At 49.2% G+C, this 14,536-nt stretch overlaps 1 protein-coding gene across 1 annotated transcript in view; it reads right to left on the bottom strand.

Annotated features, from left to right (window-relative positions):
- Nucleotides 1-14,536, bottom strand: part of VWA3B (von Willebrand factor A domain containing 3B) — a 190,908-nt gene that overhangs the window by 147,153 nt on the left and 29,219 nt on the right. The window contains 2 exon segments of the mRNA XM_079109530.1: nucleotides 9,612-9,727; nucleotides 13,525-13,694. Coding sequence (XP_078965656.1) covers nucleotides 9,612-9,727; nucleotides 13,525-13,694 — 286 coding nt within the window.

Below are 14,536 nucleotides of genomic sequence, written 5' to 3'. Positions count from 1 at the left end.
CCCTCCTTAAGCACAGCAGCCTGACATATGCCCCAGTAAATAAGATCTCCTTTAAAAACATCGAGTCTTAATTCATGCCTTTTTCTCCACCAACACCCAAAAGGGTGGTTTCCAAAGGCAGAACCAACCAGATTTCTATGTTTTATAGCTACAACATTTTTGGACTTCTTTTTTGCTGGGAGAGCTGAGCCACTTTCCTAATGTTATTTTGCCAAGAGTACTGGACACAAAAAATACACCCAGAAAGAAACATTGTGTGTTGCTGTTACCCAATACGCCTTTTTAAAAAAAAAACAGTGCAAAGTCTTTTTCCTTGTCCCATAAGCAAAATCCAGTGCTGAGCACAGAGAAGCCCATTTCCTGTGTTGGTTCTGATCGAAAGCAGGGCCTGGTAATTGAAGGTGCTCCGCGGAGGGGCTGAAGCCTGGGCCGGCTCAGGGGGCAGAGTGATGGTGGATCGATTAGCAATGCCTGCCCCGGGCAGGGGAGGCCAGAAGTGGAAGGCTGCGATGGTGCCCGCCTGGTCTACTGGAACCACCAGTGTTCTGAGCTGTGGTGGCAACTATGGAACCATGTGAACTGAAATTATGCCCCAACTGTTTGTCTCCCCCCCTACCATGGCAAGGGTAAGTTCTGATGCTCTGGCTTGAAGTGGGGGCCCTGAGCCACCTCCCCAGTCTTTTTTATTTTTTATTTAGAGACAGGGTCTCACTAAGTTGCTTAGGGCCTTGCTAAATTGCTAAGGCTGGCCTCCAACTTGTGATCCTCCTGCCTCAGCCTCCTGAGCAGCTGGGATGACAGGTGTTTGCCACCACTCGGCTCCTTAGATTTTCAAGGGCAAAGAGCCTGACATTGTGGACCAGCCCACACAAGCCCACCGTCAGTTCACACAAGTCTACTGTCAGCTTCGTTGATTCCTTAAGTCTGAGGAGCTATATGAATGCCAAAATCATTCACTTTTATTTCATGACAGACCCCAGTGAAAAATTTTAGTCTAATATACTTTTATAAATCTGTACTATTTCAGTTTAATTACATTTTTTTGAGGCTAAAACAGGAAGAGGGACCCAAAATAAAAGATGAAGCCTGCTCCAGAGTGGCACTTATCAGGAAGACAAGTAACAATATGGGAAAAGATTCACCCCTACACGGCTGGTGGGACTGCAGATTGGTGCAGCCACTCTGGAAAGCAGTGTGGAGATTCCTCAGAAAACTAGGAATAGAACCACCATTTGACCCAGCTATCCCACTCCTTGTCATATACCCAAAGGACTTAAAATTGGCATACTAGAGTGACGCAGTCACGTCAATGTTTATAACAGCTCAATTCACAATAGCGGAGCTATGGAACCAACCTAGGTGCCCTTCAATGGATGAATGGATAAGGAAAATGTGGTATCTATACACAATGGAATATTACTCAGTCATGAAGAAGAATGAAATTATGGCATTTGCCAGTAAATGGATGGATCTGGAGATTATCATGCTAAGTGAAATAAGCCAGTCCCCCAGAAAACAAAGGCTGAATGTTTTCTCTGATATGCGGATGCTGACACACAATACACTGGGAAGAGGGAAGAATAGAAGTTCATTGGATTAGAGAAAGGGTATGAAGGGAAGGTAGAAGGGATGGGATTAGGAAAGGCAGTAGAATGAACTGGACATCACTTTCCTAGTTCATTATGAATATATGACCAGTGAAACTCCACGGCATGTATGATATGTCAAAACATACTCTACTGTCATGTATAGCTAAAAAGAACAAATTTTGAAAAAAGATGAAGTCTTCTCCAAACCCAAGAGACCTGAAGCCTTTTTCCTTTCTGAGAAAGAGCACCCACACCACCAAACAGACCCTGCTCCGGGCTCACAAGCCTCCCTCCACCACCCCAGCAGCTGCCAGGCGGGGGGGATTCGGATTGCAGCCCGAGACAGTATAGCTGCCAAAGTTCCTTCCAAAGCAGCAGCAAGCCCAGACGCATCCAGAACAATCCATCCCTACAAGAATTTGAAAATTATCATGTTCAATTTATAAATATCCTTGTAGCAGTCGAGCCCCTTGCTGAGCTGAGTCTTACAAGAGAGAAGCAGTGGAAGCCATCGGGAAGGCCGCCCAGAGAACTCTATCATGTTAAGTAGGACAGGTGCTCCCCATTTCCTTCACGGCCCCAGCGGCTGACCCCAATTATCCACCTTGACCTGAATCCCACCAGGCCACAGTTTAGCCATCTCATATTCGCTTCCTGGTTCCAAATTCCCACTCCCATCCATCATTATATTTGCAGATAAACTGGTTAATGTCATGACCATGATCAAGGCAACCTTGTCCTTTAGGATTATTTCACTTTTGAGAACCAAGGTCTATGATCAAAAGCCTGTTTGGGTTTTCAGGGAGGAAAAAGGAAACCATATCCATCGAGTGCCCTCTGGGGGCTGAACCTCTCCACGGGCGTCATGAGCTCATTCTCCCAACAACCCTTGCGAGGGACCTTATTGGGATGGGATTCGAGGGATACAGAAAAAGGAAGATATACCGAGTCTCAAGAGAGATGCCCCATGAATGCAGGAAATGCATGAGCAAACCAGCCCATGTCCACACCCGCGTCCTGGCCCTGGCGCTGGCCCTAGTCCTTGGCCTTTGTCCTTGCCTTCAAAAGTGACATGGTGTGGGCGATGTGCAAGCACAGAAGAGCTGGCTCCTCCCTGGCTACTGTCCCTCCCTAAGTACTCATACCCCGACCAACGGGCTGCCCTCTCTCCTCTTCTCCTCCCTTCAACGTGTGTCTGCCACGTCCATGTGGCTGCGTCATGAACACCCAGGAGCCCACTTGTCCTGCGTCGAGGTCCTTTCCGAGAAGTCCTCCGGTGACATTATATCATCCCCACGTTTATAACACAAGGAAACATGGCTCAGAAAGGTGAGCTCACCTGCCTACGGTCGCACAATTGGAGAATGAAGAAACTAGGAGTTGAAGTCAGGTCTGATTCCAAAGTCGATTGACTTTCTAGCAAACACTGCCTTCCGGCCAAAACCAGGATCCCCCAGGCTCGACCCAGCGGGATAGTTTGTGGGGTCGTTGGCCCAGTATCCGCTCCCCGGCCATCTCAGTCTGAGTGGAGTGGACGGCCCGGCCCATCGGTGCTGAACGTGGGCACGAGATGTAGTGAGTGTCAGGCGCGGCTGCAGGGCTGGCCCCGCTCCGTGTGGACGCTACTCACCGCAGCAAGCACACGCCCAGGCAGCGGAGCTGCAGACCTGGCCGCCCTACATAATCAGGCCACGGCTGGCTGGCAGACCTGTGATCCACAAAACAACAAAAAGGGCTGGAATTTTTCTGAATTGTTGAAAACCAGTAGGTCCGAGAGCTCAAGGCACCCCGAACCCCAGACACGTGTTGTTAGGGATGGAGGGAGGCCTCCAGGCGCGTTTTGCTGCTGAGAAGAGGAGGTGGAGGCTTCAGAAAGAGCAGGCAGCAGTGGCCGGGCCGGGCCAGGACGTGGCCTGCCTCCAGTTGGCGGCAGCTGGTAAAGTCACACCTCCTGGAGAGCCAGAGGGGCGGCCGTGGGAGGGAGAGGGGAGCTGGGTTTCCTTCCAGACTGAGTGGGGGAACCAGTCACGCGGTGCAGGCAGAGCACCCCGGGGGCCAGGGCTCAGGTGTGCCTCCTCCCTCGGAAGTTCGCAGACAGCGGGGGACAGGGGCTTGGGACGGTGCGGGCTCCTTCCCAGCCTCCGCAGGGATCCCCATCTCCCAGGAGGTGATGCAGGAAAAGCTTAACATGTGACGCACCCTAAGCCAAAAACATGGCCTGTGTCAAACCACAGGACAAGGCTCCCCACCAGAAAAGTCCAGAAACTCAGACACACAGGAAAAAGTTAAATCTGGAGAGCAAGTCCTCTAAGGAATTCATGCATCTCTAGTCACCCAAAGCAAGCACAGGGTACGTGACGATTTTATACTGTAAGCCAGAGGACTCACTCTTTGTGAACTCATCTTTGCTATAGCATTCAATAAGATTTGGGTGTGGGGCTGGGGCGGTGGCTCCGTGGTAGATGCTCGCCCAGCCTGCGATCCTCAGCTCCACATAAACATAAAAAGTAAAGGTATCGGGTCCACCTACAACTAAGACAAAAATATTTTTTAAAAATGGGTATAGGTAAAAAATTCAAGAATAAATGCTTTTCTATGATATGTTTGCCTTTGCAATGAAGCAAGAAACAAGACACAACTGCTCTCAGCCTAAAACTACTTTTTGTTTTCTCAAGGGAAGAGGTTGATGTAAGGCATCACCCCCAAAATACAAGACCTAATATTTGGCAAAGATCCACAGGGCTGGGAATGCGGCTCAATGGTAAAGCACTTTCCTAGCATGCGTGAGGCCCTGGGTTCAAACCCCAGTACTGCAAAACAAAACAAAGATCTGTGCATTCTAAAAGTTGGTAAAAAGCCCATGTATGATTAATTTATTTGCAAACCTTATTTATCAAAACTGTTTTAAGAAATGCGGATTCATACACATATCTCCTAAGCTGTAATTGTTAAACATCAAAATTAAATGAAATAGAAATTTGTGGCAATGCATTTATCTAATTTAGCCACCCTCTATAAATTTAGCCTGGAGCAGTCCAAAGTCCTTCAGGAACTTCCGAGAATGGTTTTAGCCTCTGAAATCTCCAGTTGCAAGATCATTGTTCCAGTGTTTTCAAGGTTTTACTTTGCCAGCAACACTACAGAAAGCAATCCGCTGATAGAGCCCAGTCTTCTGTCTGCTCTTTAAATGGCACCACTGGAGCTGGCTGGTTGATACTGGAGGGAGGGAAAGAAAAACCAAAAGGCAGGAAAAACCCAAGAAGCTTACATGTCAGTGGATGGCAGGAGAAAAACAGCGTGTGTTGGATAAAACGGCACAAAACCCAAACACAGGTCTGCGCTCCTCCTGGAAAGTTCAGGCCAGCAACGTACACCATGAAGGGTTATTTGGATAATCTCAAAACAATTTTTCACATCTATACATGTACACAAATACACAAAGTCAATGGCAAGATACAGTAATGTCAAAGGTCACGATTAGCCCTGACTTAGAAAGGTAACCAAGTAGATGGCCCAGGATCGAGCCCATCACTAGCCACACACAACTGCCGGAAAAGGAAGGATGGAGGGCTGGCAGGAAGGCGGCCACCACATACTTAAGTTCAGATCCACCTCACGTCACATGGTCCTTCAGAATGACTCTAGATGGGGCCCGGAGATTTGTGCTTTAGTTTTTAAGTTCAGGCTACTAAGAGTCAAAAGGAGCCGGGTGCGTACCTGTAATCCCAGCGGCTTGGGAGGCCGAGGCAGGAGGATTGCAAGTTCCCCGCCAGCCTCAGCAACTCCGCAAGGCCCTGAGCAACTGAACGAGACCCTGTTTCAAAATCAAAAATAAAAATGGCTGGGGCTGGGGCTCAGTGGTGGAGCGCTTGCCTAACAAGTGGGTTCCATCCTCAGCACCACCAAAGATAAATAAATGAAATAAAGATATTGGGTCCATCTATGACTACAAAAAATATCTTTAAATAAATAATAAAATAAAAATGGCTGGGGATGTGGCTCAGTGTCCCTGGGACCAATCATTCCTGGTACCAAAAAAAAAAAAAAAAAAAAAGAAAAATCAAAAGAAGGAAAAAGAATCACAAGAAGCTATAGGACTTAGAGATTGGAGTTACTGTGCAAATTTTAAGGCAGCATATTAAAAATAGCTAAAATGAAAAGAAACATAACTAGTAAAAATTATCAATAAATATTACACCAAAGAGTTAAGGTCTTTAATATACAAAGTTCAGATGACATGATAATAAACACAAGTCCCCAGCAGATAAATGGGCAATAAACAAGCAGGTATTTTGTACAAAAGAAGTCAATAAATAAAAAAGCATCCATTACTACTCACTAACAACTGACACTAATTTCTTCATCAAAGAAAGATTGATGGAAACATGATACTAATTTAATGCTCAAATGGGTATTCTTTATATCCTGTTGGTGTGAATTATATAATCTTAACACATTTTTTGAAATTAAAATGAGCAATTACTGAATATTTTCACTACTAGAAATCTATTTTTGAAAAAAATACTAAAATATAGGAGAAAGTACATCATACAAAAGATAAATGTCACATTATTTATAACAAAATATTATTATTTGTAATAATAAGATATATCATTTATAATGATGAAAAAGTTCAATAGAAATAATGGACAAAATTATGACATAAAACTTTCATGAAGGATTAGGTATTTTAATGTTGACTACAGATGTTTTATAGTAAAATGGGAAGATACTTGCCAGAATATTAAGTAGGAAATGTAATGTTGAGGTTGTATCATACGATATTTGTGCTTTGATTATTTTTTAAGTATACAACAAGAAGACTGAGGAAAGACACCAAAACATCCAAAAGCAAAAATCCTTGGGTGGAGAGGACCTTTTTCTCTGTCTCCATACTTTCCAAATCATCTATACTAAGCCTGCAAAGTGTTCTAAAGTCCTGTGTTCAGACTTCCAACTCTGTCCCATATCAGCCCTGTAATCGCTGCAAATTAGTTCCAGGCCGTTTCCCTCCGAAAATAAAAACAAAAACAAAACAAGCGAACAAGCTTGAAGAACAGCCACCCCGCCACCACCCATGCTGTTGTGATTTTTTAAATGAGATAATGCATGCGATCCGACTAGCGACATTTACTCAGGCGCCCACTAAGTAGTAGCAATTATAATGGGGAAACACACACACACTCACACAAAGCTATAATTGTCTCGGGAGCAAAATGCTTTTGGATTGGTTTATTTCACTTAGCATGATATTCTCCAATTCCATCCATTTATCTGCAAATGTCATATTATTCTTCTTTATGGCTGAATAATATTCCATTGTGTGTATATACCACAGTTTCTTTATACTTTGGATTGTGCAGAAAGAAATGAGAGGGGCGGGGTTATGAAAGATGGTGGAATGAGACAGACATCATTGCCCTTATGTACATGCATGATTGCATGAATGGTATAAGTCTACATCGTGTACAACCATGGAGACGAAACGATGTACCCCATTTGTGTATAGTGAATCAAGGTACAGTCTGTAAAAAATTTAAAAACAAATAAATAATTTTAAAAAAAAGATATAGGAAGCCATGGTTTAACAGATACAGAACTCCAGTTTGGGAAGGTGGAAAGAGTTCTGGATTTAGGTGGTGGTGGATGGTTCCAGGGTGAATGTGCTTTAAGCTATTGAAAAGTATGCTCAGAAATAGTCACAGTGATAAATTTCATGTTACACAGATTTTAATACAATTTGAAGACTATTCTTATTTGGATTAGAGTGTTTTGCTTTTGTTGTTGTTGTTGTTGTTGTTGTTTTTACATTGGTGTAAAAAGCTCTGAAAATCAATGATTTGGAATCCCAAAAGTCAGTGATAGCAGGAGATTTCTCTGCCATTGCTGAATGGGCTCTCTAAGCAACGCTTCCCCAACCCCTCACTCGATCGTCTGTTTGTATACGATGGAGGTGAAATGATCTCCTAAGGAAGCCACCTCCCACCACCACCCTGCCAGAACTGGAGGGTGGCCTGGGAAATCCACAGCAATAAGTGCTTGTCAGAGCTGATGTGGCAACGGGGAGAGACAACGATCCGGAAAATTCTACAGAGCTGCTGGGGAGTGGGAAACCACACACTTTCCAGGCCTTCAGAGTCTGTCAAGTTTCCTGGGCAGTTTTTGAGTGGGAGAAGCAGGCTTTGAAATGTTGGCATTTCTGGGACATTGTGACGGATGGAGGAGACAAGAGCGCATATTGAGCATCTGACACTCTCCCGCCCCCAAACCCAGAACACGGGATCGCTGCACTGGATTTAGAGTGGCAAGCCATGACGAATACCTCATTCTGAGACAAGCGTCTTTTTCTGTGATTTAATGTGATGCTTCCCAGGCCTGGGAAGGTAATGGCCGTGGACAAGGTGACGCTGCAGGCTAGGCATGTTTCCATGGAGCTCAGAGGCCGAATCTAAGGTCTGAGTGTGTCCCCCAGAATCCATGTGTTGGAAACGTAACTCCAAGGCAACAGTGTTGGGAGGCGATTAGGTCCAAAGGATTCTGCCCTCACGAATGGATTAAGGTCTTTATCATGGGCATAGATCAGTTATTGAGAGAGAAGATTTGTTATAAAAGCAAGTTCAGGGGCTGGGGATATAGCTCAGTGGTAAAGCACTTGCTCAGCATGTCCGAGGCCCTGGGTTTGATCCCCAGCAATGCAAAAAAGGAAAACAGAAAAAATCAGGTCCAGCTCTCTCTTATTCTCTGGCTTCTGAATGCCTTTGCCAGATGCCTCCACCATGCCCTTGAACTTCCCAGTCTCCAGCACTGTGAGCCAGATAAATCTCTGCTCTTTAGGAATTACCCAACCTCAGGTATTCTGTGATAGCAACAGAAAACAGATGAAGACACCAAGGGATCTCCATGGAGCAAAATCAAAGCCCCTTCACCGTAACTGGCAAGGCGGGACTGCTGGTGGTCCATTCTCCCTGCACTGAGCCATCGCCCACTAAGGACTGGCCTTGCATTTGACTTTCAGTAGGTATCTGGTGTTAAGTTTTTCTCAGATTAGCGTTCATCTAACTTATGATTCAGCACTCTCCGGCATTCTCTGGAGACATCCCCTCCACAGGCAGAGCAGTTACCTCCAGGAGAGCTCCAGCAGCTCTGTGGAAGCCCCTGCTCTGCCCAGAGGGCACCAAGAAGGTGCTTCTGCACAGTTGTGTTTCAGACACAGGCTTCCGTCCTGATCCCCTGCTGTTAAGTGGCTGGTACTGCAACTAACTGCCCCCTCCTTACAGTCCCCGCACCCCCTCCCGAGAGCCTTTGCAACACCCTGAGGTCAACAGGAGTCTTTCAGGGAACTGTAGGCTGCAGGTTAGCCCCAAAGAGCGACCTGCCAGATAGCAAAGCTAGGAGTCTGAGGATGCACAGGACGGGGTGGGCTTTCCTAGGTTTCTAACTGGTCACGGGCCGCATCATCTAACGATCGGATGGGAGACTGCTTCCCTGCTTTTCTCAGCAGTATTTATTCGGTGTCTTGGGCACTCTGCAATTTCATCAGCCCGAAAGAGACTCCCATCTTTTGTCTTTCTGAGATCACAGTCCTATTTCTTGCTGATTTTGTGACCTCCTTCCTTGAGTGAAAAGGGAGGCTCATTCAGCCTCCATAAAGGCCCCTATGCAGCCTCCACCCTCACAAGAGGCAGGGCCATCCCACACTCTGGACCCACAAGCGCTGCACACCTCCTCAGAACTGTGGTTACTCTCATTTGCCTAGAACTACGCCATCACCACATGCCCAGGGCCGCCTCCAGAAGGTTCCTAGGTTAGTCAACACACATCACTTAGGTCATTTCCCCGGGCAACAGACGTGGGCCTGGTTGCCAGGCTGAGGAATCCGCCATTCACATCTGTCGACTCTGCTCCCGTGCCACATAGATATGCAGAAGATAAAGGGGTCCCTGCCTTGACCTTATTTCCCGATTATGAAGATCACCCGAGTTGGGAAGGATAACGACATGGCTCCCTTGGGGTTCCAGGTACCTGGAGGGAGTTTTCCTTTCAGTTTCCTTGAATCCCAGGTGATCACACTGTCACCAGCCTCTGTGGGGAAAGCTGGCCATTCCATACACCGTGTCCTCGCGGCAAACGCGTGGAATCTGAAACACAAGGGAGGTTCGACATGAAGCTGGGAGGCAGGTGTTTGCGCCTGTCTGTTCTTTCTCCCAGGACTGTGAGTTTGCTCTTCTTAGTGCTTGGTGTTGTGATCTAACCGTGTCCACCGCTTTCCTTGAGACCCTATCAATTTCCACAAGCAAAAAATAGGAAGGCAGAAGGGTACCTGAATTGGAAATGGTTTGGGAGGGGTTATTTTGTTTGTTTGTTTTTGGATTGGGTACAGGGGAGTTTAACCACTGAGCCACATCCCCAGCCCTTTTCATTTTTTTATTTTGAGAAAGGGTCTCACTAAGTTGCTTAGGGCCTTACTAAGTTGCTGAGGCTGGCCTCAAACTTGTGATCCTCCTGCTTCAGCCTCCCGAGTTGCTGGGATTACAGGCGTGCACCACTACACCTGGCCTAGAATGGTTTGGGATTTTAAGTGATGATGTGTCTTTTCATTAGAGGATAATTAGCTCAACCGATGTTATTTTTTGGAAATGGTAGTCTTTGGAAAATGATGCTCTGTTCTTCTATGTGTTCTGTGGTTCCTGGGGTTCCATGATGCCAGCAGTTTTGATGACCAGTGTTTTCATGAGGGGACCCTGTAGCAGTCATCAGCATGTGGCCTGGGTTGAAGGCTGGGGATACGGGCAGCACTGGCTAATTCTCCCATTGCTGACTGGCCTCAGTCAGCCTTAACTCAGCGAGCATAGACCTCCCCAGGACCCAGGGTAGATGCTAGTTAAAGGACTTCCTGTCTGGGCAGTTTCTAGGGCCTGTCCACCCTCGGTGTGGTCCGAGGAACAGCTGCTGGCATGGCCTGGGAGCCGGTTAGGGACCCGCGCCCCAGGCCGCACCTGGACCTGCTGAGTCAGAACGTGCCCTTGAACATCCCCAAGGGTGAGTGTGCATGGTAAGGCTTGTCACGTGCCACGCACCCAGGGTGACAGGCTGTCACTCTCTCAAACCCCCGAACCGGTTGAGAGCAGCAGGACATTCATTTTTGATTGGCAGAGGCAGTCTTGGGTAAGGCTAAGACTTCCGCCTCTGCCTGTCCCTGCTCATCCAACTCAGAGAATCCTGCAGCAGAGCTTGGGACAAATGAATGGCGGAGAGGTCCAGCGGCCTCCTGGGCCATGGCAAGCCTCAGCCCTGTCCCTACGGGGTTCTGGGGAGACCTGATGGCAGTGAACACGTCCATCTCATGGCAGGGCCCCCTCTAAAGCAGGGGCTTCATCCAGAGCAGGATGCCATGTCCTTCCTGCCGTGACCTCCTGGCAGAGCCCGCAGGGGAGGCAGGAGGTCCGTCCTGGCAGATCCCACGCCCTGAGTCTGGTGGGGCCTTTGGTGCCCAGGATTTTCCGCTCTGATCTGTTCTCCAGAATAGAAAAGAGAGCAGGGTGGACGTTCCCTCCGGCTGACACAACCTTGCCTGTGCAGAAGCTGACCTCTTACTAGTGATGTAGTGCAGCTGTCACCCAGCAGGGTGACACTGAGGCCGCACCTGTGGTCCCACCAGAACCCGACTCTGTGTCCAGAGCCAGAGTCCAGTTGAGGGGCTAATGGGCTGGGACCACCTCCTGCAAGCACCTGAGGACCTCCTGTTTCCAGCTGGATCTGAACGGTCCTCTCTCTGGCACCCAGCAGCGCACGGCGTGCCAGAACAAGCAGGAGTCTCGGGGCGGCTGGGCCGGAGTGGAACAGGCAGAAGCAGCACCGCGATGGGTAGGCTCGCCCTGAGGGCCGGGCGTGCACAGGAGGGCACTCGTGCATCTGGCCCTTATCTTAAACACAGCTCCACACAGCCAGGAGCTGAATCACAGCTTCTGGGGGTAGATTACTCCCTGGACTGAGCATGCCCAGAGGGAGTGCCCCCGGGGACCAGAGCGGAGGACAAGCGGGACACAGGCCCCTGCCAGTTGTCTTTTTCTCTCCCCCAGTGAAATGGGGAAGGGAGCCCTCTCTGTATCCGGGAAGCTCAGGATCCCAGGATGGAAGTCACGTTCCTGATGTGAAAAGATTTCAAAGTACCTCAAGAGTAGCCAGAGTATGGCCTCTGATCCCCAATTCCTAGCCTTCGTCAGACCCTGAAAATCAGAATCTCTGGGGCTGCTGCCATGGAATCTGCATTTCCTTCAAGCTCCTTTAATTGTTGTTATGCAAAGTGGTGGGCAAATTTGCGTATTCCCAGGCTCCTCTCTGTTATGTGGAATCAGCAAAGGCCTAGCCCCGGCCTCGGTCCCACCAACAGCTCCCCTGGCATTATGACGAGCACCTACGTTTAAGAACCAGGGCTGTGGGCAGAGATCGTACCCACTTCAGACAGGCCGACTTAGGGAAGACATGAGTTCTCCTTGCAGCCACAGAAGCAGCTGGTCTCTCTCCAAGAGCACGCACACACGCACACACACGCACACACGCACACACGCGCCCACCAAAGAAGGGGAGATAGGTTTAAGATGTGAGTTTTATTCTTATTATTCAGGTATGGTGAGGCCAATAGCTCAGGAGACCATCACTAGTGGGAAGAGAGTTGGTTACTCACAGTTCCTGGTACAGACTGAATTGGGTCTCGGCACCCTCCCCTCCAAATCTACATGCTGAAGCCCTAATTCCCAGTATGACTATATTTGGAAATAGTCTATAAGGAGGTAGTAAAGGTCAACCAAGAGCATCAGGGTGGGCCCTGACCTGATGGGATTAGTTACCCCATAGGAAGAAGAAGAGATAACCTGAGAGTTTACTCATCCTCTTTCCACCACCTGAGGATGAGGTGAGAAGTCAACTGTCTGAGGCCAGGGAGAAAACCCCACCAGAAACCAGGGGGCCTCCTAACCTCTTTCTGTGTTTCACCCAGCCAACCTCTGGTATTTTGTTATGGCAGCTTGCAACAGTCCAGATCCAGAGTGTCCTCCAAAAGCGCACGTGTTAAAGGCTGGATCCTCAGCGGGTGCTCACGGGAGATGGTGGAACCTTTAAGAGGCGGGCTCTAGTGGGAAGTCTTTAGATCCCTGGGGAGTGCCCTAGATGGGAACAGTGGAACCCCAGTCCCTTTCTCCTCCTGTCGTTGGCTCCCTGGCCATGAGGTGAGCCATGTGCTCCTGCCACAGGCCCAAAACAATGGAACCAATGAATCACATGGACTAACGCCTCCAAAACTGTGAAACGAAATAAACCTTCGCTCTTCATAAGTTGATTACCTCTGGCATTTGTTATAGGGATGGAAAGCTGGGCTAATACGCTGCCCAAGTGTCCCGAAAGAAGGGACACCATGCCCCACAGGGCCCCACAGGACTGGCCAGGAGACACAGGGTGAGGGAAAAGCTGGGTAAAGGCCTTTATCCGGGTTTCCACGGGAACGTGTAAGCAGGTCTAGGATGGGCTAATCTGAATCGTTTCAGTGAGCTGTGGGGTGGGGTCTGTCCTGAGCGGTCTGGTGCCTGACTAGGGTGGAGGGTAGTGGTCCTGCAAGCAAGAGAAGGACTGAGCCGGTGGGCTCCGGGTCAGCTGGCAGGTGCACCCCAGGCCCGGGCTGTGCTGTCTCTGGGAGCCGCCTAAGCCTGGGAGGGCCAACCAGGCCCCAAGAAGTCAAAGCGTCAGAATTACAGAAAACAAAACGGTATGAACAACACGGACACAGAAAAAAAGTGGGTACACCGGAACTAAAGCTGACTGGAAAGAGGGAGCATCCAGCCTCTGGCGGGGTAAGAAGACCACAAAGACGCTGTTAGTCCCACTGTTAGTCCTGCCCGAGCCAGCCACCGACGTGAGTCCCCGCGAGCTTCCTTCCACCTACCTGCCATGAGTCTTGGCACTCAGATCCTTCAGGAAAGCTACCATGCCTTCTCCTCTGGCGTTGAAGGACACCGTGTGGACGGGATGCCGGATGTCCAAAGCCCTCTGGAGGAGCAGCTCCTTGGACTCCTCTGGAACGTCCCCCACCACAAAGTAGTAAATGGCTTCCACCTGTAAAACAGCGGACCCTGTCATCGGTTTACGGCCCGCGCAGCCCTGGTTGACTGTGCGTTCCCTGGCAATGCTTTTCCTACAAAACTGCTTCTTAAAAAAAAATTAAAAATGGTAGAAAGAATAGCAACACTACTCTGTGTTTGTGGGGAGGCTGGGAGGTCAGGTCAGTGAGTGAGACCACCGAGGCCTGTCGCCAAGGGGGTCCTTGGGCTGTGGCCGTCTCCGGTGTTGCATGAGAACGTGTCGGTCATACACCGGGGAGGGCTTATATTCAAGTCAAGAAATGAAGGAGGCATTGGCCCAGCCGCTGTGGTAGGAAGCCCATCAGCCACTTCCCGAGGTGCTCCCAGAATTCCGCAGCACCAACACACCGGGTCCGCAGGCTGGGCACGCAGGGGAGGGAGGGCACGTCCCGGCTGGCTCCTCCCCTGGGCTCCTCTCACCGGGAGCCACAGGCCTGGGGAGGTGAGGCCGTCCTGTCTAGGCAGCGGCTCAGGAGCCAGGCCTGCCAGGCCCCATCCCACTCTGGCTCATCCCCAGAACTGGCTTCCAGGACATGGAGCTCCCCAGCTACTGATGCGTTCTGTGACTCAGGGAAGTGACGGCACTTCAGTGCCTGCATGTGTAAGCAGGGAGACAACTCATTCTTCTTCGCGCCGAGTGTTTAGAAGGTGACTCACGTGTACGATGTGTGCGTGCATTTGCACCCACCTCAGAAAGGGAAAGCCCACGGACAGCTGCGCGCCATCACCTCAACAGGTCCCAGCAGGTGCGCGGGGTCTGGGGGTCCACCACCCTCTCCCTGCACTTACCCCAAACCCTCGGGAGCTGCAAATTAC

The sequence above is a fragment of the Sciurus vulgaris genome, assembly GCF_902686455.1.
Source record: "Sciurus vulgaris genome assembly, chromosome: 14".
Lineage (NCBI taxonomy): Eukaryota > Metazoa > Chordata > Mammalia > Rodentia > Sciuridae > Sciurus > Sciurus vulgaris.
Note: the sequence above shows the minus strand (reverse complement) of the source record. Positions and strands in the feature narration are given on the sequence as shown.